Here is a 26,529-nt window from a genome sequence, read left to right as displayed (position 1 = left end):
GAAAGAGCAGAGTTCCTAATGTGCTCCTGCTGCGCTGCAGAAATTGTCCTGAAAAAAAACCCAGTTTTTTACATTTGGCTAAAAAATGTACAATCATAGATAAAAGACCAGGAATTATTTTATTATATAAAAAATATATAGTTGGAGAGGCGGTTTAAGACAATTGTTTAAGCATTCAATGCTGAACTCACACTAAACGAAAAAGGTTTTCTAATGCGTCCAATTAGTTCATATCAAAGGTGTCAGAGCTGTATGTGGTCATCTGTGTTTTTCAGGCTTGACCAAAAACCGAGACAGCAGGTCAGAGAAGTTAAACGTAAAACATATTGCTGTTGGGCTGCACAGTGGCCCATTGGTTAGCGCTCTTGCATCAAGAGAAGGTAGTAGTTCAATCTACAGATGGGACCTTTTTCGTCTGTTAATTCATAGGTTGATTGTTACTCTAAACCTAGGGGTGTATGTTGGAGTGCTTGTGTGACCTGTGGCAGACTGGTGGCCTATCCAAAGTGCACCTTGCCTGGGACAAATTCTGGTACTCCCAAAGGGATATAGTGGGTCAAGAAAATGGATGATTGGTGTCAGAAAAAGTCTCACCCGTCCGGCCATTGGTGCTGGCTCGGTTGTGGAGTTCTCCGCTCAGACTCAGAACCTCAGCTTGGTACTGTCGGCCCGGTACGAGGCCCGAGAGGACAAACTCTGTGGAATCTGAGCCCAGCTGATGGTCAGCCTGCTTGGAGCCATCAGGATTGTAGAGAGACAGCAGGTACCCGCTCACATCCCCACCACCATGATCCCAGGTCACCCACAGACGGTCGGACTGGTTCCCACTGCTAGCCTTCAGAGACACCACCGCTGCTGGCACTGCAGAGAACCATGTTCTGTGACACAACATGTATGTTTGCACAGTGGGAAAAACCTACCAAAGTCCAGTCCTGGTGTTACCTGTCCTGGCCCACGTGGAGGTCTGGTTGGTCTGCGTGCCGCTGTGGATTACAATCACCATCCGATAAGGCGCCCCGGGTCGGAGACCCTGAAAGGAACATTGCTGACTGCTGGACTGCAAACGCCGACTTTCCTGCAGGGAGTTGTCGCTTTTATACAAGAAGATCTCGTAAAATTGAAAGTCTCCCTCTGGTGGCGACCAGTGGAAGGACAGGCTGGTGGTGGTGCTGGTTTTGATGGACAGGCTGGTGATGGCGGCAGGCCCTGATGGAACAGGAAGTAAGGACAGAGCACAAGATTTTGTTTTTCTTTTTTTTTTAATTGTTCATCAGCTGAATAAACAAATGACAGCTGAAGGCCTGTCGGGGGAAAAAAGGCAAGCAAAATATCAATATTGTATACCTCAGTGAACCCACATAGTGAAAATGTTCATGCACATTTTTTCTAAGGGCATGCTGCAGACGGCAGCTTAAACGAAACACTTAACACATAAGGGTGAGTAAGAGTGCCGTACGTTTTTAGTAATCCTCCCAAAATTGTATGGATTACGCAAAACACTTCAAGTACATTTACCATATGCACAAGAATGGTACTTTCAATTTTCTTGGCATTTCTTATGGTGGTCACACAAGCCTCAAGAGAACTGCTAAAGAGACCTGCGCTGATCTTAAGACTGTCAGGATTCAGAGCTCTGTCTCCCGCTCTGGTCAATGGCGGAAGCAGTCTCCAGAATACTGAGTGCACTATATCTCCTGGCAACCCCAACGCACAGTTACTGGATGCCGTGCAGCTGACTCTCATTTGCCAATCACTTAAGCACTGCATAGAACCTCAGTGCGAAGTATTGTTTGTGCCACTCAGCCTGTATTACTGCGCGTTTCTGTCTAGACCTCATCTTCTGTTTCTGTTTGTTTGTTCACCTTTCGGCTTATGCCATTTGGGGTCGCCACAGAGACGCAGCTGTCACTGCTTCGCACTGGTGATTTGACAGAAAGTTTTTATGCCAGATGCCCTTCCTGACACAACCCTGTATTTGCCAGGCACAGGGGAACCAGTTAGGCAGCAGCGTTAAGGGTCTTGCCCTAGGACCCAGACTGGATTAAGCTCAATGCACGCCTCCAGGTTTCCTGCGTGGCAGCCCTACACCCAACCTAATTGACTTGGCACTTGAACTTCTTTCTTACATGTTCGAGCCTTGATGCTGACCCCTTGGCTGTTGATACCTCCACTGGTGGTCTGGACCAGCAATTGGTAGTTCTTCCCTGGTTCAAGGCCATCAAACCTGTGACGTGTGAGTCCAAAGAGCTGTGAGGCATTTGTGACCAGACTTCCTCTGTCATCTAGGACCTGCAGGATGTATCCATCTGCAATGCCCAGAGCTTCCTGCCAGCTCACTTGGAGGCTGCAGGTGCTTTGAAGGGGATCCACCTGCAGTCCTGTGACTGACAGCGGGACTGTGGGACAGAAACCTGCTGTTAAGCTGGTTGTGTTCACCTGATAGGTGCAGAGTTGTGGTTGTGAGTGGACTCACCTGTGCGGCCAGTGGTGGTGTAGTTGTTCAGAAGCTGTCCGCTCACAGACTGAACTACGATGCTGTACAGCTGACCCGGCTGCAGTGAATCAAAGGTCAACTCATTTTGCCGTTTGAGGACGGCACGCACACTGAGCTCTCGGCCTCCTTGGTACAGAAACACAGAGTAGCCGTCCACGTCGCCCTGTCCTGGAGTCCAGCTCACCTTCAGGCTGCTGCTGCCCCCTTCATTACTGACATGGATGTTCTTCACCTTACTGGGAACTGTGGAAGATGAGAAGCAGCTCTTAGGTAATCTTCTGGACTCACAGTTCATTCAAGAACCACAGTATTGTTCACAATTGGTTTTATAACATGGTATGTGTGTTTCCAGTTCTGGTCAGGGTCAGGTCACAGAATTTTTCATTCTCAGTAGGGATGGTTTATGTTTTTTTTAACTGACCTGTACGGCCTTCAATAAAGTGGGCCCTCTGGTTGGGACCGCTGAAGGTAGACACCAGGATCTTGTAAAGTCGTCCGGGTGTGAGTGATGTCAGGACACACACCCTTACGTTGCTTCCCAGAGTGACAGGTGGAAACACCTTCATGTCGCTGTACAGCAGCTGTACCTCATAGTGATCCACGTCACCTTCAGCCGGCAGCCATGAAACCCGGAGCTCCTTTGTCCCTGAACCTGTTAGAGCCAGAGATCTGACTGGTGCTGGCACTGAAACGAAACATGAGCTGAGGTTAGCCTATTTGTCTTCCTGTGTTTGGGTGACAGTCGGTTTAGTCTAACTCCATGGTTTCCAATGGCGCTTTGCCAAATTGAATCTGAGATGAAAGGTTTAATGCCGTGTTGTTCTTATCTTGCTCATTGATCACGTCCATCCTACTTTGGACACTACAACTCTTATTTCTAGAAATATGATCAATCGCCTAACAGTTAATTTGAACCCCCCCCCCCGCACACACACCCCCACACACACACTCACATCTGGGAAGGTGTGTGTAAAGCTGCCAGTAGGAGAGTCATAACTACAAAGTCAAGTGATGGATTGGTCAGCTAGCAGACCAGGTTCCAACTCTGCTTGTGTGGTTGTCAGTGTGGTGGCTGGTACTCACAGGTCCGACCATAGGTGGAGGCACTGGCCTCATACGCCCCACTCCAGGTGTTCACCAGCACTGTGTACAGACGTCCAGGTGCCAGGCCCATGAACACGCACTCACTCTGCACTTTTGGCAACGTCTTATTCTGAAGGAGGGTGTTGTTGTGTTTGATGAACACCTGGTACCGGTCCAGGTCTCCGGCAGCATGGCGCCAGTACACCTTCAGGTAGTCGTCTCTAGCACCGTGGGTTGCTGTTGGGCTTTGCACCTTGGCTGGTTCTGAAGATCAAAGCATGGGGTGAGTTTTATGCTATGCAAGTATTCTTTATGTGGACAAAGAACAAGTGCTAGATAACATGATAAGAAACACATAAACAAGACTTCTGGATCAGAACTGACAGCAGAACTTACGGGTTCTCTCCTGGATGATGGTGCTGTTTTGGTAACGCCCACTGCAGCTGGTGATGGAAATGTTATAAAGCCTTCCAGGAACCAGCGAATTGAAGACGCAACTGGGGTTGGATTTGGAGACAGCCACAGTGTGGAGTGTCCTGTCCGGGTCTGCCAGAGTCACCAGGTAACTGTCTACCTCACCTGGAGCCTGGCCCCAGGACACCGTCAGGAAGTCTGTCCGGCCATTGTTACTGACCCGCACGTCTGTGATTGCAGCTGGTGCTGGGGCGGGGTAGAGATAGAACAGATATGAGCACTCGCTACTTTCTCCTGTCTCCAGGATTATCACCATCATCATATGAGCCGACCTGGGTCCAACTCTCCATCACTGCAGTTCTGATTCACAAAGGAACCCTGCCTCCAGTCACGTGGGATCCCCACACCACACTACTCACCTCTGGGTTCTGCGAATCCTTCTTCCACACCTGATCCTTCACTCAACCTCATCTTACCGAGACGAGTTCAAGCTCCAAAACCACTGTATCCAGCTTCCACAAAAAAACTCTGCTCCCGCATTGAGTCAACACATATCCACCGGAAAATAAAGAGTTATTCATCCCTCATTCTGCATTCTTTGATCTTTCCGGGTTACAGCTTCTGGGTCTGCTACGCCTCACCCCAGTACCATGACACTAATAGTGTCCCTTGTTTGTTGCTTGTTGATCCTTTTTGGACCCACACAAAGATTCTTTGTCGTTTTTATCCTCAAACATAACCAAATCTCTGACATGTTCTGTGATGGGCTGCAGATGGTAACAGGGTCAAATGTTGTTCACCTTTCAGCACGTCCCATCAGGGGTTGCCACAGCCCATCGGCTTTCACTGATTTTCACTGATTTGGCAGAGTTTTACGCCTGTTTTATCTGGGCCAGGGACGATCACAGGGAGACCCAGAATATGTTTCCCATGTGACTACATAGTTTAGGCCAGGGGATGGGAACCCTGGTCATCGAGAACCACCTTCCTGCATGTTTTCCAATATACCCTGCTCTGGCATGTTCTTATTGGCCGGACACACCTGAACAAAGTAATCAGTCATGAGTAGGGACTCATGACAATTACCTGGTTTAGGCAGTGGTGCAAAGGGTCTTGCCTAAGAACCCACACGGGATTAATCTCATCGTGCGACCTGGGAAGCGAACCCACGTTTCCTGTGCATGAGTCTTATACCCCAGCCAACTGTGTAAAGACCGATAATTTAGGGCAAAGAACAAACTTAATCCGGTGTGATTGATGCTGTTGTGCACACTCCCTGTTCAATAAAGTTTGGGTTTGAAACACAGGATCAGGATGTGACTTGGAATGTACAAAATAAATTCTGGACAGACATTTGCTGACGTGGGGAGGGCAACAGTTTCAGTCTACGATTACTTGTTTCCCGGCATTAGCAAGGTCTTACGCTCACACTGACAGGAAGCTGTGGAGCAGTGGCCTGCACCTTCCTCAGTGTTGCTGTCGTCCTCAAAACTTCCTGAAAATTCTAAAGAAATTCCTGCTTTTCAACAATATCCTGCTCTCAACTGAACACAAACACAGGAAACCTTCTCTGCTCGTCACTCAGCAAACACACAAACGTGACATTACTCAGAGTGGTTATTTGTTCCTATTACAATCTTATTTAAGTTTCAAAAACAGTCACGGGGATATACCTGGAACCGATTTTTTTTATCTCACTTTTAAAAAGCCCTTTTCAGAAGCAATGGCAGAATACCAATTCATAAAAAAACACGCAGAGGGCCCCAAGGTCTTTTAAAGCTGCGCTGCAGCATTCAGGTGCGTGAAAACAATGACAGGAAAGACATCAGCAACGTTCTCTGGGAGGAAACTGCTAATGTTCATCAGTTAGTGAAGGTCACAGAAAGATTTTAGACAAGGCCGCCCCAAAGCTGCAGATCAGACAGACCATGGCCACTCCAAGAGACTCTGTAGGATCCAGTACAAATCTATCTGTGTAAACCTCAACAGTGGTCATCAACTGAACTACGATCGAAGCACAGGAGGAGATCTCCCACAGTATAATGACAAATACCACCTTCATGAAGGGTTTCTTTCCTTCACACATCGCCATGCACTAAGACAGGCCTTTTTATTTTATGAGGAAGGCCTAATGGCCCCATGTGATTTAAAAACGGGCAGAAAATGTGGGCCCCACCTGTGTTTGCCCACAATGGCTTACGTGGGCACTCAGTGGGTTGGCTCGCTACGCTAGCCAGTTGCCTTGTGGACAGCATAGCAAGCTTCACTACCCAGGGTCCAGCAGAGCAAGCAAGCGCCGGTGCCCAGGGACTGGCAGCCCCCCCAGGTCTCTGGGCAACGCAGCCAATGTGGACAAACACAGGGGACACCACAGAAACTGCAGATAATCCATAGACAATACATAGAGAGAACTAGACAGATCACCCCCACCCCTCGCGTTCCAAATAGGAAGTACCCACTGGTCCCAGAAAGCCAAAATCCCATAGACTTCTCTTGAAAAAATAAACAGCTATTACTCAGTCATTTCTTTTTTGTCAGAATAACCATTCTTACTCTGGTGTCTCTTTTTAACATGTTCTTGCTAAACCTAATTTTTATTTCAAGATGTATTTTCTTTATCGCAACTTATTCAAGCCATAAACTAGCCAATCAGATGCCTCAATAAGAGCATGTTGTGCCCGCTGGCCCCACCTCAAACTTTTGAAGTGTTTGATTGACAGATTCTCGGACCAATCACTGCTTATTAATGTCGTTTGGTCCCAAAATAGCAAAATCGGGAGATATTCGTACAGTGGAAAAATGGCGACTGAATTGATTTAATTTCGTTGGAACCTGAGGTAACAAGCTTGTTTTGTCCATCTCTTTTCATTTTCTGCCCACCTTACACCATATGGGCCCACTTGGCCTTACTGGCTGGGAATCTGAGTTATATCTAATAGAAGATCTTGTGAAATAGTTCCCTAAAAAATAGAAGAAAGATGGACCTGAAGCTGAAACTTTAGAGCTGAGGAAAGAAGATCTAAAGCTGGTAGGCCACAGAATGTTCAGCTGAGGAAGGAAGATCCAAAGCTGCTGAAGGAACAGCTACCGTAGGCTGACCTAGATTCAATGAAGGACGATTTACTGCAGTTGGAGCATGATTGTACCTTCAAAAGAGAACCTGCAGTTCTACTGTGTTCTACTGTGAGCATGTGTTAACTGGTCATTGGTGTGACCACTAATCAATATGAAATGAGAGTCTAGATTTGTGAGATATTCTCCACTTCAAGACCTCCTCTGTTATTGGTAAAGTAGAGGGTAGAGGTGGGGATTGGGTGGATGCTCTCACCTGTGCGTCCCTCTCCCACAGCTTGTCTGGAGGTGAGTCCGGCCCTCACTGTTGTGACCACAACCTTGTACAGAGCTCCTGGTTTCAGTTCTTGGAAGACAACACTGCTGGTGTTCACTCCAACACTCTCATTCTTGATGACACTGCTGTCATGGACCAGCAGAACCTGATACCAGTCGAGGTCTCCAGAGGCTGGTTCCCACAGGGTCTGCAGACTGTTGGTGCTGCCTAGACTAAAAACTTGGATGTGACCAACCCGAGCGGGAGCTGACAAGAGAAACAGAAAGACAGAATAGGTCTTCCCATTTCGCCTTATGACCTACTGCCAATCACCCGACGTACTGGTCCACGCCATCACCGAAGCTAAGCTGCTCAAGTTGCCGCTTCTGGTTACCACAGTGACAGTGTGACGGCGTCCTGGAGTGAGGCTGTTGAAGGTACAATCTCTGGCATCCACCCTGAGGGTCCTCTGAGACACAGCAGTGGAGAGGTCCTCTTTGAGGATAACCACAAAGCCATCCCATTGTCCAATGGGAGGAATCCACTGGACACTCAAAGATGTTTCGTCAGCGTGGCGGATGTGCAGCTTCTCCACAGGCTGAGGTTCTACCAGAAGACAAGGAACAACTCAGGAAGGGGAGGTGGATAGCTGCTCAATCCACCCACACAAAACTACTGTCAAATCCTCAGAGTTCAACACTGAGCCAGTGGGAAGTTGAACCTTCAGGTTCCTCAAAGTCTTATGAAACTTTGGAAGAAGATTGTTTCAAGATGCAGTTCGGGCTGTCAGAATCCAGGTCTCGAAGGGCCAGTGTCCTAACCAACCGGTCATTGCAGGTCCTTATTGGCCAGATGCCTGATCCAGGTAATCAGTAGCAGATCAGACAGTCAGCTGGAAAACCAGCAGGAGGGCTGGAGTTTGATACCCCTGCTCTAGTTTTAAACTGGGACTGTGGAGACCAAAAACCACCCCAGCCAGTGGAAAATGGTAAATTGCATTTATTTATTTATTATAGCACTTTTCTAACTTTCTTACAGTGTCAGTCCCATTCACCCATACACACCTACACTGAATGCAGCTCCACTGCCTTACGCTAGCGCCAACCTATAACCCACCGGGAGCATCTAGCTCAGTGACTTGCTAAAGGACACTTCAACACATGGGTAGTCAAGATAGGAAATGAACCTGCAATCTTCCAATTGGAGGTCAACCGCTCTACCTCTGCACCACAGCTGCCCTGGTGTGGTGCATCTTTGTCCAACTTTAACCATGAGGCAGTTTTAACAATAAAGGTAAGAGAAAGATTCTAACTTACCCAATCTGCTGCTGCAGCGTGTTGTGTTACCCAGAATGCCATAGTGCACGGTGAGCTCTGCCGTGTAAAGGCGTCCAGGCACCAGGCCAAGAGTAGCAGCCGATATGACAAGCTCGCTGCTCAGCTTACTGACAGTCTGGTTCAGAAGAACGGTGGTGCCGTCTAGTACCAGGGCGCAGTAGTTGTCAAAGTTTCCTCTGGGGGGTTCCCAGCTGAGTCGCACAGTCCGGCTGTTGATGGACATGGAGAAAGTGGATGGCAGGCCTGGCACTGAAAAACCAGAAAACACTCATGTTTTAGCTTCTTCCCCCAAACTCCTCTGGGTGCCTTTGGCCATGAGGAGGCTGATAGAAACTGATATTTAACCATATTAAGTCAAATCCAAAATGTCAATTTTTGAACAGGAGGGGTCCTTTGCCAAACGTCAAAATGTGACGAGTTGGGAATGAGAATATGTTGAATATTCACAAAATGGCACTGCTTCCTGTACCTCCTCCAACATAGCCCTACAACTGCACTTCCCAACCTGAACCCCCTCATACTTTTTCTCCCAGCTTTGGTTCAGAACAAAACTCTGACTGATTTTGAAAGTCTACTTTGAGAAAAGAAACTGATATTATAGTATTTGCTTAAAGTAAAACATTTTTCTCTGCCTCAAACCTGAGGTTCCCCTTCTCTTCAACCAGCTCCATGACACCTGTGGTTCATGCTGCTGTTGTGTCAATGTGGTATAAATAACAGTGGAAAGTCCCTGAGGACATTACAGGATATCTGTGCATCTTCTGGAACACAAAGTGTGCTGATCAGAAAGAACCACGTTCTTGCAGATGTGTGTGAGAACAAACATCTTGCTTCAGTGATGGAACCACTCTGGACCTGATCCTGGATGTTCCTGCACATTCACAGATCAGCTTCAGGCCTAGAAGTCAATTCATTTTCATAAAGTCACTTCCTGTAGACACTATCAATGATGCCAATTTTGAAGCTGAAAATTTTCCTGAAATCCTCCTGCTTCAAGTCCTCGTCAGGATGGATGTGGCGAGAGAATCACAAAGCTGTCAATGTAGAATCCTAAAATCAGCCTGTAACACCAACCTGTGATAGCGTCAGTGGAGGTGGAGCTCTGCAGGCCAGCAGCCTCTGCTACCACGGTGACGGTGTACTGAGTACCCGGCTGTAAACCCTCAAAGTCAACAGACGTGGTGGTATTCTTCACAGTGAGGCTTTGCAGAGGAACTCCGTTCCAGTCCGTCAGCAGAACTCTAAAGTTCTCCAACCGTCCAGGACCAGCCTGCCAAGATGCCCTGATTTTCTCAGTTGAGGTGGAGGCTGCCTGCAGGTGGACTGCAGCAGAGGGAGCTGCAGGATGACAGAGAGAGAATGAGCTTTCTGCTGATTTATTCGACCATACCTGTGAGCCTTCTTGATCCCAGGACTTTCCCAACAAAAACTGGGATTGTGAACAGACACAATTTGAGAACTTGTCAGAAGTACACAACCAGAGGTTGTACCTGAACAGACACACATGCACACCTTTCAAGAAAACCATTTCATAACTCCTTCACTGATCTTCAGGTGTGAATGTCCTTCTGAAATTGTACAGTATTTCAGGCTGAACCTGGACTTGGGAATTACAGAACCTGTGACTGTGATAGTGGGAACTCATACAGTGCTCTGGTTCTACTGATTCACTTTATACTAGCCTGTGGGTCCAGCAGAGCAGGACCAGAACAGGACATTGTTAGGACTTTATAGAGCTTGCAGATGATGAAGCTGGACCTCCAGGTGAGTTAGCAGTGTGTTTAACTTCACTTATACTGAACCTGGAGGCAGGACAAGTGGATCAACTATCAGTTATTCAAACATCACTTTTTCTCTCTGCTTCTCCGATAGAGGAAAGACTTTGTGGATCAAGACCTGGATGTGGTTTGGAAAGAGGATAGGTTGAGAGCAGTTTTGGATCACACCCCATGTTGGTGGAAGAGAATCATAAATGACAGACAGAGGTGTTTCCATTACAGCAGAGAAAGTCAAAACAGGAAATAGAAACATCTGAGTGGGTGAGGTGAGAGAACAGCATCAGTCCTGAACTCTTCCCTGCTTCTCATCATGGCTTCCTGTCTAAGAAGACCTCTCTGGTTCCTGAAGGCAGGTCAGCAACACCCAGAGCACAGAGACCCAAAGGACCTGGGTCACACAAAGTATGGAGACGGGACAGGAAAGAGGAGGAGGTGTGGATGGGATCTGCAGGCTACAAGCAAAACTTCTCCCTTCCTGGTGGGTTTCCTCTCTGCTTCCATGTGTCTGTGCCTCCCTCATCACATCTGTCCGTTTGGTGGAATTTACTGATGTAAGCTTAGCCTAAAAAATCGACTGAACATAGACGAAACATGACCTTTATGAGTACTAGACTCACAAAACTTGTAGAAACTTATGGCACATGGATACAAGCCTTGGAATATTTGGATCTCAGCTGTTGTTTTGATCAGAGATTAAACTTAATGTGTTAAAGGAGCTAAACCAGGGTCAAACCTTTCAAGCTTTGTGGCTCATGGTCCAACAACTGTGACACACCTATGACTAATAGTTTGAAAACTTGGTGTCAAAAGGCTGGGTGTGCACCAAAATATATTCAGCTGAATATTTTCTTCAGTGCATAAGTTAATATTCTTCTCTTTCTAAACACTGAGGTGAGCTCTGCACACATGTGTGCATGCACGTGTGCTCTTCACAATAGGTTCTTGTTTTCCAGGAAGATCCATGTTAACATGAAAAAATGGGTCATAAAGGGAGCTTCTTCAGATCCTCTAAATGAAATCTTTTCTGCAATGACCTTCTTCAATGATTTATGAATAGGAGAAGACAATTGACTGTATTCTGTGGTTAATTTTAGTCTTGGGATTGTTATAGTATTTTTGTATCAAAATTGATTATCTTTCTGTCTTGATGAGTCATGGCCCCTGATATCATGTAGTTTTGTGTTTCTTCTTACAATCAGATGTTAGTGGTTTTCGTGTTGTTTCCCAGTAGGGAGATGGTTTGGGTGAAAGACCTTTGATATTTTTCTTGAAGAATTTTCTTTTCAAACTCAAATGTCTGCATTGAAAGTTGTGTTTGAACTGTATTTTTAAGCCAACTCTTGGTTCTATCAAGTGCATATTTGCAATAATGTACTTGTTCATTGGTTTTGGACTGTTTTGACTTAGACTGAAGCATGCAGTTTCTTCTTTGGTACGGATGAATGTAAGAAAACAATCTTCCGGTTTTACCTGTCCACATGAAGGTGTTGCTTTGGCCTCCATCTTTCCTGGAGGTCACAGTCAGCTGGTAGAGGGTTCCTGGTTCCAAGTTGTTGATGTGGCAGATGAACAAGCTGCTGTTTTCCCCATGCAGCTCACAGTGAAAGATGCCAGGCGGGGAAGATGAGTTGATGGTGGCTGTGAATTCACACGATACGCTGGTGCTGGTCAACAGGAGAACTGCTGAGTCTGAACTGGAGGTGATCTCTGCTACATGTGGAGCACATCTGGGTCCCATTGATGTGTGAACCTTCAGAAGCAGACCAGCAATGAACGGCTAAAGCATGCATGTCTGTAATGTAAATATACATTGTACATAACAAAGCAATATAGCAACAAGCTAAACCAGTAAGTTGATTTGTCTCAAGAAGAAGCTGCCAAATCTGCACTGATTCAATACAAACACAAAAGTCGTCCAAGACCATGTTCCATGTTTTTAAACTGGAATTCAAACACTATGCAGAGTTGGTGTGAGATCGACTGACTCAGAGTCCAGCATCCCTGATATCAGAACAAATACTCTTCTTTTACAGCTCCCCTGTTAAACCCTGTTGATCGCCACAGAAGAGACTGGACAAAACCCCGCCCTGGCTTCCTTCCTGCCCCCTTCAGCCTCAAACAGCAGGTGCAGTCAGCTATGTTGTGGCACAGCTAATAGAGCGAATCTGAAAGTCAAGTCTAAACTTAAAATAACATTTTTTTACAGGCAAATTGTGTATATTTTAAAAACAATACCTTAAAACTCATAACTTTAACACAGATCATGTGAAATGTCACAACGCTAAGAGACAGACAATCACTGATAAATCATTGAAGAAAGATAATTTCAGTAAACTGATAAACACTCAAGAAAACTTTTGAGAAGTTCAAAAAAACATTTTCTAGATGACTTGACAATGTCAAAGGAAAGAACTCCAGAGTACTCGCTAAAACGTCAAAAGCAAAACCTCCTGAGACAACATGATACAACTGCAGATAACTTTAGAGAATTTTTAAGAAATTAGAAAAAGTCAGAAAACCTCCTTCAATAGAACATATCTCCAGTGAACTTTAGAGTAGCCCACACCAGAGAATTTCCGAAAATAGCATAAACTCAAATGCCTCAGGGAATGCTAGAGAACTCTCCTCGGTGGAACTCTGAGCATGGATCATGACACAGTTAAACTGTTTATATTAAGTAAATCGACTCCTAACAAAAACAGAACTAACCTGCAGAGAGGCTGGAACTGTACTTGTACTCAAAGGAGGCTGGAGGATTGTGCCGATGGTAGTCCTTACCTGGGCGGTTCCTGTGATGGGTTTTCTGGTTGTAGAAGGGGTAGTGGCCAAAGATGGAGTTGAAGGTGTAAAAGCAGAGGTCTTACTTGTGGCCACAGAGGTACGAAATGGTGAAGCAGGTGTAGATGTTTTTACACCCTGTTGAACATCTCCATATGTGATTGTAGGAGTTCTTTTAGGTGTGACAGTTGTTGCAGATGCTGCACGTGTGGTCAGAACGGTCACAGGTGTGGTTAAATGTTTTGACACAGTTCTAAGTGTAGTTAAACGAGTGGTCTCGGGTGTCGTTGTCAGTTTCTCCACATATGTCACAGGTGTGGTCACATCTTTTGTTGTTGCTTTGGTCATAGGAGTGGTTCTTAGATCGTACATAGGTGAAGTCACAGGTTTGGTTACAGGTGTAGTAAGAGGTATTGTCATAGGTTCAGTCTCCAGTGTTATCCCAGGTACTGTTATAGTTTTGGTTACAGGTTTCTCCCCAGGTGTTGTCACAGATGTAGCCATTGACTTGGTTGCAAGTGTTTTCATGGATGTCATACCAGGTAGGGTCTTTGCTGTGCTCACATATTTTGTTGCAGAATTGGTCTCAGGTTTTACCAAATCTGTGATCAGATTTGTAGGTGTAGTTGTGGACACAAGTAAGTTCGTAGGAGTATTTACAGGTATGCTCGTATATACAGACATACTTGAGTTCAAAGGAGCAGGTATGGTCACAGGTGTGGTTGTAGCAGTGTCTACAGGTGTTGTGTCTGGTATGGTCTCAGGTCCAGTTGCAGGTGGGGTAACAGGTGTCTTGACAGGTCTGGTTCCAGATGTGATCACAGCTTCAGTTACAGTTTTTGTCACAGGTGTGGTTTTAGGTTTGGTCACAGGTGTTGTCACAGGTGTGCTTGAGGGTTCAGTCAAAGATGTTGTCACAGGTGTGCTTGCAGGATTGGTTGCAGGTGTTGTCACAGGTGTGCTTGCAGAATTGGTTGGAGGTGTTGTCACAGGTGTGCTTGAGGGTTCAGTCAAAGATGTCACAGGTGTGCTTGCAGGATTTGTTGGAGGTGTTGTCACAGGTGTGCTTGAGGGTTCAGTCAAAGATGTCACAGGTGTGCTTGCAGGATTGGTTGGAGGTGTTGTCACAGGTGTGCTTGCAGAATTGGTTGGAGGTGTTGCCACAGGTGTGCTTGCAGGATTTGTTGGAGGTGTTGTCACAGGTGTGCTTGCAGGATTTGTTGGAGGTGTTGTCACAGGTGTGCTTACAGGATTTGTTGGAAGTGTTTTCACAGGTGTGCTTGCAGGATTGGTTGCAGGTGTTGTCACAGGTGTGCTTTCAGGATTGGTTGCAGGTGTTGTCACAAATTTGGTCAACAGTGTTGTCGCAGCTGACATTTCATTTATGTCAAAAAGTGTGGTTACGCCTGTTTTCGTGCTCACAAATGTCTTTGAATGGTGGGTGGAGCCTGTGGCTGATAGTGAATCTTGGGATACTGGACCACGACTCTCTGTGGGGATAGAATGCGATTGTGTGATAGAAGCAGATGTCAGGTGTGCTGCAGCGGGTACAGTGAAGGGTGGAGTTGAGCTCTCCATGGCAGTCGTTGATTTAGTCATAGACTGTGATTTAGTCGTAGCTGAGACATGGGTCAGCTCTGTGGAGGCTGATTTGTCACCTGTCACATGTGGATCTGCTGTAGAATGGCTGGCGCTGGTGAATCTACTTGGTCTAAGCTCAGTCTGGTTTTTGATCAAAAAAGGCCTGCTAAACACTTCTGTCTGTACTGAACTTGATGCACTCTGGAGTTCCATGCCTCTTCCGTCTGACACAGGTGCTTGACTGGCCGTGAGCTCAGGGGAATTCGATAAATCAGTCTGATTGCTGTTTACACCTGAAAGTGGAGTAACTGAGAAAGAAACGTTGGTCCGTAAATCAGGAGGTTTGTTGGGGTTTGTATACTCTTTGGCTTCTTTAGCTGCTGAGCTGTGAGCACTGGAACTGATGATCTCTTGGAGGGTTCTGTAGGGTTCTTCTGTGCCTGTTAAAGGTTCAGTAGGGCCTGTTTTATAAGAAGAACTGGTATAGATATCATTGTTGCTGGAGAGCTCCACCGGTGTATTAGTAGAGTGAGGTGATCTGGGAACGGAGGATGTGTCTGAAAAATGGAGAACATGACATAAATGGAAGAGTTTTCAGACATTAGAGGCAAAAGACGGTTGTCACATAAATCAAACATCTAAAGAAAGGTGAAAAGAAAACTGAAGTCTTTTGAGAATAGACCAGAGTGTGGTTCATGGTCAAACTGTGTATGATTGTTTTCTCTGGAGATTTTCAATAGATACAAAATATTCGATGTCATAATTCATATTTATAAATGTCATTCTTTAATTTAAAAAAAATGAAACTATTCATCTATTCTCTGGACCATTTTCCAAGCAGTTTCATTAAGTATAACCTCTCTGCCGTAAGTTTCCCAATCTGATCGATCTTTTTACTTTATGACACATACGAGGAGTGTCACTCTGTGCCTTAAAATCAGGATCGCATGCTCTCTCCTTCATCATATAATAACCACCTGCTGCGGATGATAATAATCCTTCATGATTATCTTCCTCAGCATATCAGGACTTTTTTGGTTGGTTCTGAGTCTGCTGATGCCTTATTTCCATGTAGGAGCATGGAGAGTGGAGGGGGAGCTCCTCTCATGTAGGGGGAGCCCCCTTCTGCGCTCCAGAGTGCGGAGATACACCTCAGCGGTGCAGCACCTCCTAGGACGCGAAAATTTCAGTGTCTTGAGTTGTCTAAGTTTTTGTGACAAACCGGAAGAGTCACGTGGCTGAAAAAAAATCTGCGAATTTGTAGAACCGTGAATAAAGAAACGCGAATACGCGAGGAAATACTGTACAATTTTTCATTCGATTTTTTTATTTCAAACTAAATTTAAAACAGACAAAAAACATAAATTACAAAATATGAAGCCTTCATAGTTAGAAAAACGTTTAGATGAAGTTTAACACACATAAACACCAAAACCCTTTAAATAACGTAAACTTTTTTTTTCTCAGTCACAGTATACTTATTGTCTGCGGATAATCACAATATGAAATCACACACGAAACTCTACATTTAGAACATTGATTTTTAATTAGTGCTTTCAATCCATTACAAAAAAAACATGATTAATCGCACTTTTGTGTTGGGATTAATCCCAATTAATCACAATGTTTTACCAGGTAAAATGTATTTGTATAATATGGCACCGGACCATGGATCAAATAATCCACTTTTTGTGAAAAAGTGATCTAAACCACAAAAATGGCAAGAATAAAGTACTAAAAACCGATTGAATATTTATTTTTTGGTAAGTGACCATGGTATAAGCGGGATAATACCCAACGAAATGTTTCAATGCCTGAACCGCTGAGTTAAAGCGAAAGACTGTTTGTACAATTCATTTACGTTAATGTTCACACCCCTATTTTAAATGTTTTATAGATTTGTATTTCTTGTTTAAACATTCCTGTTGTTTGACTTTTCTTTCAGTTCTTCACAGCAAATGTTCTATAACTGAATCTATCAACTATCAGTTCAGATAATTGGTGAGGACAGCAGCTCGTTTACCATAGAATGACTCTCCTCAGCAATACAGGTTTTTAGCAGAGAAACTTTAATGTATCTCTCTATCTGTCACCCACATTAACCTTGGCTGAAGTCCTCAAATCAACAGTTGTAACCCAGCAGATTGCATTAAAGCTCACAGTCTGACAGAATTCAGGGTAGCTGGAACCCACACTGATAAAGTTCTCTACTAACAAAAATACTGTTATCTTCAGTCGAGCCATGTGTTAGGTTTGTGTATGCCCGAAGTCCATCGTTTTATTAAACATTTAGAGAAAATCTTTGGCCAAAAGGTTTCACTAAACCCTCGCTCTGGTCTACTCCTCACTCCCCAGGTACTACACAGAGGACCCACAGTTTACATCAGTCAGTAAGAGAAATTTGTCACTCGGAATCGAACGGGTTCCTCACAAACATGTCTTGACACCCCAAACGAATCCAACCCGACCTCACACAAACACCTGGGCCAGGTCTACGATGGAGCTGACAGCACAGAGACCACTCTGACCCAGAATCAGCCCAAACACAAACAGATCTCGCTCCACTTACACAGATAAGATGGTCCAAGCAGCAGAACCAAATCTAGAACCAGAGACAGGGCCTCCATGTTGCTCCCTCACGCGCTCTCCAGTTTCTGAAGAGCGCTGCTGAGGGGAAGAGGGGAAGTGTGTCTCTGAGGGAGGAAAAAGTCTGTGTGCAGCGCTTCCTCCTATTCATCTGAGCGCAGGACTCGGAGCTGCTGAAAAAACTTGCGGGTCGGAAATGCCAGAGGATGTTCACAGCAGAAAACAGCCAGCAGCAGAAAACAGCCATTTGAAACCAGAACATCAAACCTTCATGAGAGAGAGGACAAGAACATCAACCTTCTTCTTTGCAGCTCAAACTTTATTCACCCATTCCCACACCAATGGCACACCACTGAGCAGGCTGCTGGGAACCATGTGGGGTTCAGTGTCTTGGCTTGAGGGCAGAATCAAACCTGTGATTAGAGGTCAACCATTAATGCCCAACATGTGATCATAAGGATGTTGGCCGTCAAACCCAAGAGGTGTCAGCTCCTTTGCACAGAAGAATGAACAGTGATTAGACAAACACAAAACATTTCAGCTGAAGAAGCTGGCTGTTCACTGAGTGCTTTGATTTGAGCAGAATCATGGAAGTTTAACAGTAAAATTTAAAGAGGCCCTACCATTAAAATTCTACTTTTTGAGGTTTTTAGTGCATTTTACTGTTCATTCCTCAGTATAAAGCACCTCAAAGTGGTATTTTGATCCGTTCATGCATTTCAGAGTAATCCTCTAAAAACCTGCACTGTCTGCAGCAGCCCCTCCCATACCCACAAAAACGAGCGGGTGGAAACGTGTTGATGTAAGATCAATGCCAACAGCTCCCTCCAAGAAGAGTCTGCTCTGCCAGCACCGTCCCCAGACTAACACAACACTCAAGTTCTCCACAGAGCTAGCAGTGAACAGCAAAAAAAACCTTTCATTCTAGATGCAGAATTTTGAAGTTTGGATTATTTTCGTGGGTGAAATGCAAACACACAACTTTCTCTGGGATGACGTCTCAGGAATTGAGTCGTCTTACTTCCGGGTAGGAAAAAACGTAGGAAATATAACTAATATTTAATAAATAATTTGTTTTTTAGTGTTTCAAAGATAATGTATGATGATCATATATATGGGTATAGTTTACTTTGAAAGGCTTAAGAAAATCATGGTATCATCTTCTTCTTCTTCTTCACCTTTCATCTTATGCAATCCGGGGTCACCACAGTGATTTGAAGGGCCAGGGGTTTGCACCCAAGTCTACTGGGTGCAAACCCTATACTTAGCCCACTGAGCCATCCAGCCGCTTCTTAAAAAAAACAATCATGGTATGACCCCTTTAAAAAACATCCAGAAATGGCTGTTTCATCTGTTTTTACCACTTGAACAGTATCATAGTGGGACATCTGGTCACCCTAACGTGAACAGTCTGGGCTTTCAAAAACTCCTCATTTCACCCTAACTCGGGGGTCTGAAACCTGAGGCTCCAGAGCCACATGCGGCTCTTTGGTTTTGAAGAAAAATGCTAACAATTTTGATCAATTGTGGATTAGTAATTTTGGTTCATTGGTTCAGCTAATTACGTTTTGTCATTTATGTTTAGATTTTTAACACGTCAAATAACTGACCAAATGGACGGTCATAGAATTCCAGAAAAAACACAGTTATTAATATCTCCTCAGTGATCATGTTTACAACAGTTGCCATTTCTGTTTTTTGAAAAGTACGCTACCCACGCGTCACTAGCAAATACAATTTGTTGATTGGTCGAAGTTCAGGAACGTGTGTTCAGTGATTGCCCAATGTATAGGTAGAGTTCAAGAACGGACTTAACAGATGCTTCTCCGCAAGAGTTCTGGACGCAGAAGGCCGACACACGGGTTTATGGGCTTATACAAGACTTTAATTGAAAGTAGCCGTTTGAATGTGTTGACGTGGCCGCTGATTCTCCTCTTTACCCTGATCCTGTTCGGTGTTGGGTAAATTACTTTTGAAGAGTTATTGATCACTTTACATACTGAATTCAATTGTAATTAATTCATTTTCTAATTTAATAAGCAATTCACTCATCATTACTTTACTTTAGTTTTGTTGCACTCATGTACAAATTCTCAAGGGAAAAAAAGCTAGCGCAAACAAGATTCACTTCTCTCTCATTAAAATTTAGAATTTAAGCAATGACTTTGTTCAAAGTATGAACGTGGTTGAAGAAATAACCGACCTTCATCAGAAATCAGACCACAGTGTGAAATATAAGACAAAAATAAGTAACAACACATGTAGTCTATGTCGCTATACAAAGTGACAAAACACAACACCTGAAATTGGGCTGAAACTAAAGCAGTCTTTTGAAAACATAATCTTTAACTTAGTTACATAAAGTAAAAACATGGAACAGGCCCAGACAACATCCCAGGCCGTGTGCTGAAGGACTGCGCAGAGGGGCTAAAGGACGTCTTCACAGACATCTTCAATATCTCCCTGGAGCAAGCCATCGTCCCATCATGCTTCAAAGCCACCACCATCATACCGGTGCCGAAGAAACCATCACCATCCTGCTTCAATGACTACCGCCCTGTAGCACTAACCCCCATCATCATGAAGTGCTTTGAACGGCTCGTCATGGCACACATCAAGTCCACACTCCCCCCCACTCTGGACCCCTTTCAGTTCGCATACCGACCCAAACGATCAACAGAGGATGCGATCTGTTCTGCTCTCCACCCAGCCCTCACCCACCTGGACAAAAAGGACTCATATGTGAGAATGCTGTTCATAGACTTCAGTTCGGCATTCAATACCATAATACCCCAACAACTCATCTCCAAACTGTACAAGCTGGGTTTCACCGCCCCCATCTGCAACTGGCTGCTAGACTTCCTCAGCCGAAGACCACAAACGGTACGTGTCGGCAACAACACCTCAAGCTCCATCACTCTGAGCACCGGGGCTCCCCAAGGCTGTGTGCTCAGCCCGCTGCTCTTCACCCTGCTGACACATGACTGCGCAACAACCCACAACACCAACCACCTGGTGAAGTTCGCGGACGACACAACTCTGGTGGGTCTCATTACCAAGGGCGATGAGACCCACTACAGGAAGGAAGTGGACCTGCTGACAACATGGTGCAGAGACAATAACCTCCAGCTAAATGTCAGCAAGACCAAGGAGATTGTTGTCGACTTCCAGAGGGGCCACACTCAACACCTGCCACTGATCATTGACGGCACTGCAGTGGAGAGAGTGACGAGCACCAAGTTCCTCGGGCTGCACATCAGTGAGGACCTGTCCTGGACCGCCAACACCACATCACTGGCAAAGAAAGCCCAGCAGCGCCTCTACTTCCTGCGGAAGCTGAAAAGGTCAAGAGCTTCACCATCCATCATGACCATGTTCTACAGAGGAACCATCGAGTGCATCATCTCCAGCTGCATCACTGTGTGGGGCGGCAGCTGCACGGTCTACAACAAAAGAGCCCTGCAGCGCATAGTGAACACAGCCAGCAAAACCATCGGAGCACCACTACCCTCCCTGCAGGACTTATACACCACCCGCCTCACCCGTAAAGCGCTGACAATTGTCAGGGATGTTCACCACCCTGCACACAACCTGTTCAGCCTCCTGCCCTCAGGGAGGAGGTACAGGAGCCTCCGCTCCCGCACCACCAGACTCAGGAACAGCTTCATTCATCAGGCTGTCAGGATGCTGAACTCCTCCCAAACTCCCCAACCACCTATCCTCCACCTGGCTCCCCCCCCGACATGAACAACGCTCGGAAACCCACATGAACAATATTGCCTGCACTACTTGTCACTTTGAACCCCCCATCTATTGTACATTTGTACATTTACATTTGTAAATTTAAATTTATTGCCTTCTCTATATTTTTAAGCCTTCTCTATATTTTTATTGGTTATGTTGTAAATTGTCTTTTTTGGGAGAGCAGGAAACGGAATTTCAATTCTTTGTATGTCAGCACATATGAAGGATTGACAATAAAGTTGACTTTGACTTTGAAACAACACAAGGGAAACAAGGTTTTTAACAATAACTCACTAATTTCACTACAGGAACATGGAGAATGTACTTTTATTTATTTTTATTTATTTCGAGCTTGAGCAAACATATATACTTACTTTCAATCATACAAAATACACATTTAACCACTATATTCTACGTTACATTGACATTACAACATTCGTATGTCAATAATGCACTTTTTTTTTGTTTTTTTTAACACATGCATTATTCTTCCAGCTCATAAAGAGGGAAAGATGAAGGAAAACGTATTTCATTCCCACCCTTTAAGTATCTATAAACTGACTATGGTGCAAATTTTCTATTTGGTAACATTAATATTCCATAATAATAATATAATGTGTATATATACGTATACATAGACACACACACACCTTAAAGAATTTTTTAAATTGCATAACACAAGTTAATTAAAATAGGCAATAGATTACATTGTATAGTACATAGTGTATAGTTGCTCACTGACACTACGGCAATGGAAAGGAGTTTAGCTCCAGGACATAACTTGCACTGAACTGAAATGTTTTATATTTTATTTAAAAAAATGTGAATATCTCCATTTGCCAAATGTTACAAATTCGCCCACCTCCATATTTCTGCTCACTTCCTTTGTCTTATTTTGACTAATCTCCAACTTAGCATTAGTGCGCATTTGTCAGAATTCCCCCATCAGGCACCACATCTGACCACCAGAGGGAGCCCTCACCTGAGTACTGACCCTGCACTCCCTCTCCACTCTCAGCAGTCTCTCCCTCAGCCAGATCTCCTCAGCTGTTCCCAATCCACCTCATCACCATCAGTATATAGTCTGCCTGCTGTCACCACCTCTTTGCGAGGTCTTGTACTGCCTGGCATACATTTCTGAGCGATTCTCCTTGTTTCCACCTCCTGTTTTATTATTATTATTATTATTATTATTATTATTATTATTATTATTATTATTATTTAAAATCTCTGCCTGTCTCCTCGGTTACCTGCCTGCCTCGACCCACGCCTGGACTCTGACTACGCTTATGTCTTGCCCTTGTCTATTAAACCATTTCCTTATAGATCCAAACGTCCCTGCCTCTTCATCACAGCATGTATGTCAGTAACTCTGTTTTTTTCCTTAATTAAACTATGTTTTGTTTCACAAATATATTTGTTTTATTCGTCAACTGTAAGGGTTTCCCTGCACCAAAACATGAGTAATGAGGTAATAAAAGCTTCTATGGACTAGTATTTGAAATTTGATTAGCAAAATTTGAAATGAAATTAAGTTCCTCTGTTACTGACAAAGTTTTAAACCCTTTACCCTTCAAGACAAAATCAATTTAAAAAAATGTTTTTTTCTGCTGCTTATTGCACAGATCTGCAAAACTTCAGAATAGCCTTTTTCCCCAAAATACAAATTTTTGCACATAAAATGCTATTTTTCCCACAAAACACTATTTTTTATCTTTTTTACAAAGTACTGATTTTTTGCCTATACAAAACAATCATTTGTGGATAAATAAATACCATTTTGTGCAAAGAAAATACCAATTTGTGCAAACAAAATACATTTTTTTTCCCACAAAACAATATTTTTTTTCTACAAAAAAAAAAAACAAAGTTTTGCCTACAAAATACTTATTTGTGCCCACATAATACTAATTTATGTCCACAAAACACTACTTAATGGGTAGAAAATACCAATTAGTGCCAAAAAATTGCCAACTTGTGTCCACAAAATACTTATTTGTTCCCACAAAACAGTAATTTGTGCCACAAAATGTATTTTTTTTTTGCCCAGAAATACAAATTTATTCATACAAAACATTTAATTTGTCCCCAAAAATGTAATAATTTGTGCCCTTAAATATTTAATTGGTGCCCACTAAATATGGCAATGCTTTCAACCTTGGTCAGTGGTTTATATGACATCCTGCAAAATAAAAGACACCCAGTGTCACATATATAAATATGGTGGTAGGAAGTGATGTCAGCAGTGATCCACTCCCAATTAGTCGACTATTAAAAATCATCCTTTGTAGTAGCCATATTCACTATCAATGTTATTAAAAGTACGTTTTCTAAAAGTGTTCTACAATTTGGTTGAGCAGGCAGTTAAAGGGTTAAATTAATTTGTTACTTTTGCCCCCAACACTGCTCCTACCTTTGGTATGACCTTTGACCAGGGAGGCACACCTCCTCCCTCACATCCTGTCCTCCTTGGGTGGGAGAGGAAAAGGAGGGCGGCTCTCCTGGCTAAGCAGTAACCTGGGGGAGAGACTCACTGAATGAGTCTGTCTGCATGATGCTCTGGGAATTTTATCTGGGTGAAAAAAGCTGCAGCACGTGAAAGCAAGAAAAGGTTGGAGACCGCTAAGCTGGAGTTCATCCTATGAGAGTCACAGCTTGATCACTCATGAGAATATTCATTATACAAATTAGCTAAATGAATCCCTCATCATTCTCTCCTCATGCTGGTCAGGGGTCAGGGTTTGGGATCTGGTCCAACGTCCTCCATGGCTGGTGCAGGAAGTGCCTGACTGCAGAGGGGGAGGAGCTTCCTGAACAAATAACTGCCATGACAGACGAAGAAAAAGGCTTCATGATGTATTAATCACACACGTCAAACAAGCACATCATTTCAATCAAACATCAATCAAACAAACTGATGTCGTCCAAGACTGGTTGACATTGTGTTCAACCCAAAGAATTCTGGATTTACTATACTATACTAGAGACAGAGGACTGTCTATAGGTCAAACAGGGCTTTGACCTTTTGAAGGACAGGTTATCATCTGCTATAAAGGGGCTTGTGTTGCTTCTAAGAATTCTCAAGTCCTGAGAATTTGCCAAATTTTTAAGACATCCAAAATTTGGATTCAAGCTGGTCATCACCACAGAGCTAAACTAATTGCTTTAATATAGTCAAAAGTAAACCACTGACTTGAAGACCCACGTTCACGAGCTATAATGATGACGCCTAAAGGAGCAGGATTTGGGGAAATGTCTTCCTCTTCTAAATCCTCCAGCAGTATTCTGTGGACTTCTGTGCTAGAAGCATTCTGTCCATGAAAAACAGCATGAAACTGAGGAGACATACAGAAATGTCTCTGGTAAGTGGAAGATTGTTGGTGTCAAAATGCATATCAAAGTCCCTCAGCAATGTTACACTGGATGACTGGGTGACAGGTGAAGCAACCTGATCCACAGTAAGTAAGTAAGTACACCTGAAACACCTGTCTGACCTCGAACCAATTTAGCATAACACTTCATTACTGGTGTGGCCTGCTCTAAATGTAAAACTATAATTTTGACTACTGTGGACAGTTTCCTCTGTCTATACTATGCATCTCCAAAAAGTCCCTTCAGTCACCTAGTTAGCAGTAATAGTCTCCTAATGTGTTTTAATGGAACGATCTTCCAGAGAAAATTGTTTCAGATGGTGCGCCTTAGTTTGTGACAGGACTCCAAAGAGAATCCTTTTAGCTCCAAGGCATCAAAGCCAGTTTTAGCTCTGAGTTTCATCTTTAAGCCAATGGCTAGGTGAAACTGGGACTTGCAGACTACACTTTGAACTTTGTCCTCTGGAAGCCCCAGGACCAGTTACCTGGCGTCCTCGGGTCAAGTATTCCCATAACAGAATAGTCAATTCTACAGGAGTTTGCCCCTTCCAAGGTTATCCACATCTTTTCTCTCACCAAGAAAATCTACTGAACATCTGATCCTGCAGGTTCCATCAGTTGCTGCCAGTGCACCTGTGGCACCTTCGCATTTGGCTGCTACAGAACCAACAACGATTTACCGCAGTGGTAAATTGCTGTAGGGTCACTGCTTCCAAGAACAAAGCAAGTACAAAGTGGGGGTCAGAGTGTGGCTTTCTATCATGTTACATTAACACCTTGTATCCCAGCACAATAGATGTGGAGGGTTGCAGTCTGGATCACCAGTGGGTCCTGGAGTGTCAAACTCTGAACCAACACTTTATCTTCCCGTTCCAGTTGGACCATCTTGACCTGCCTCATCACCATCTGGGAGCTTGACTTTGTAAGGGGAGTTATGGTTTAAACTGTCTTAAGTTCGTCCCAATTTTGTTTGTGTTTTTGTATTCACCCCTGGCCCTGGTTTCTGTACAAGTTGGATGTGCAACCTTTAACAGTAAAAGAGCCATTTGGGCTCGTTTTCTAGTGATCAAAACTTAAAAGGAGCCGCATAGTCTTACTTTAGCCTTTCAGAAATTTGGATTTGCATTCATTACTTTTTTTTTTTTTTTTTTAATAAATGTTAATTATGTGAAGTATTTTTGGCACAAAAAAAGCACAAATATAAAGATATATATAAAAAGAAACTGACATGTCTCAAAACTGGATTTTTTTTTTTTTTTACATTTTTACTTTTTACCTCTAGTAGAGGCCAAATTAGAGAAAAAGCTCATTGCTTAAATACTAGCTGAACTCCAAATTAGCATAAAATTCCTCAGTAAATTAAATCTGCCAAAAATGTTAGCATGTTGCTAAAATAAAAGCTAAGCTCTAAAATAGCCTGAAAACCCCAGTAGATAACTAATTAAGCAAAAATGCTAGCACATCTCTAAAATAGAAAGCCGAACTCCAATTTAGCATAAAAAAAAACTCATTAGAGGCCAAATTAGCCAAAAAAAGGATAACCTGTTGCTTAATTACCAGCTGAACTCCAAAATAGCCTAAAATTCCTCAGTAAGCTAAATTAGTCAAAAATGTTAGCATGTTGCTAAAATAGAAGCTAAATTCTAAATTATCACAAAAAATCTCAGTAGAGAACACATTGGTTAAAACCATCAGCAGTTTACTAAAATATTAGCTAAACTCCAAATTAGCATAAAATTCCTTGGTGAACTAAATTAGACAAAAATGTTAGCGTTTTGCTAAAATAGGAACTAAACTCTACATTTTTTGAAAATTACAATTATTTTATTTTATTTTTCTTCTGCCAGAGAGCCACCATGGAGAGATAAAAGAGTCTCGTGTGGCTCTGGAGCCCCAGATTGCAGACCCCTGCTTTAGGATGATCCTCTCCTAGCAAGTCACAGCTGCCTGCACTTAGTCTTTAGTGTGTGCACATAAGGAGCTGTTTCCATGTAATCATTGTTGGTGGATTTTTGTCTTTTATGCTCTGTTTCCA

General features: G+C 43.7%; 1 protein-coding gene across 6 annotated transcripts in view; it reads right to left on the bottom strand.

Moving 5' to 3' along the window:
- LOC112141137 (receptor-type tyrosine-protein phosphatase beta) overlaps positions 1-17,723 on the bottom strand; it is a 32,959-nt gene extending 15,236 nt beyond the window's left edge. For 3 of the 6 annotated variants that reach the window (XM_036212235.1, XM_036212236.1, XM_024264193.2), the window contains exons 1-14: positions 17,363-17,723; positions 13,144-15,350; positions 11,905-12,184; positions 9,731-9,994; positions 8,636-8,905; positions 7,662-7,925; positions 7,320-7,586; positions 3,974-4,237; positions 3,578-3,841; positions 2,916-3,179; positions 2,474-2,737; positions 2,127-2,396; positions 943-1,206; positions 595-861 (exon numbers count right to left, since the gene is read on the bottom strand). In XM_036212235.1, the coding sequence (XP_036068128.1) occupies positions 595-861; positions 943-1,206; positions 2,127-2,396; positions 2,474-2,737; positions 2,916-3,179; positions 3,578-3,841; positions 3,974-4,237; positions 7,320-7,586; positions 7,662-7,925; positions 8,636-8,905; positions 9,731-9,994; positions 11,905-12,184; positions 13,144-15,350; positions 17,363-17,420 (5,467 nt within the window). In that variant the 5' untranslated portion in view covers positions 17,421-17,723. The remainder of the gene's footprint in view (positions 1-594; positions 862-942; positions 1,207-2,126; positions 2,397-2,473; positions 2,738-2,915; positions 3,180-3,577; positions 3,842-3,973; positions 4,238-7,319; positions 7,587-7,661; positions 7,926-8,635; positions 8,906-9,730; positions 9,995-11,904; positions 12,185-13,143; positions 15,351-17,362) is intronic. The other 3 variants (XM_024264192.2, XM_024264195.2, XM_036212237.1) reach the window with 3 other exon arrangements.
- Positions 17,724-26,529: the final 8,806 nt, after the last annotated feature.

Source organism: Oryzias melastigma, linkage group LG6, assembly GCF_002922805.2.
Source record: "Oryzias melastigma strain HK-1 linkage group LG6, ASM292280v2, whole genome shotgun sequence".
In the NCBI taxonomy this organism is placed as follows: Eukaryota; Metazoa; Chordata; class Actinopteri; order Beloniformes; family Adrianichthyidae; genus Oryzias; species Oryzias melastigma.
The sequence above is the reverse complement of the archived record's forward strand: the minus strand, read 5'-3'. Positions and strand labels throughout refer to the sequence as shown.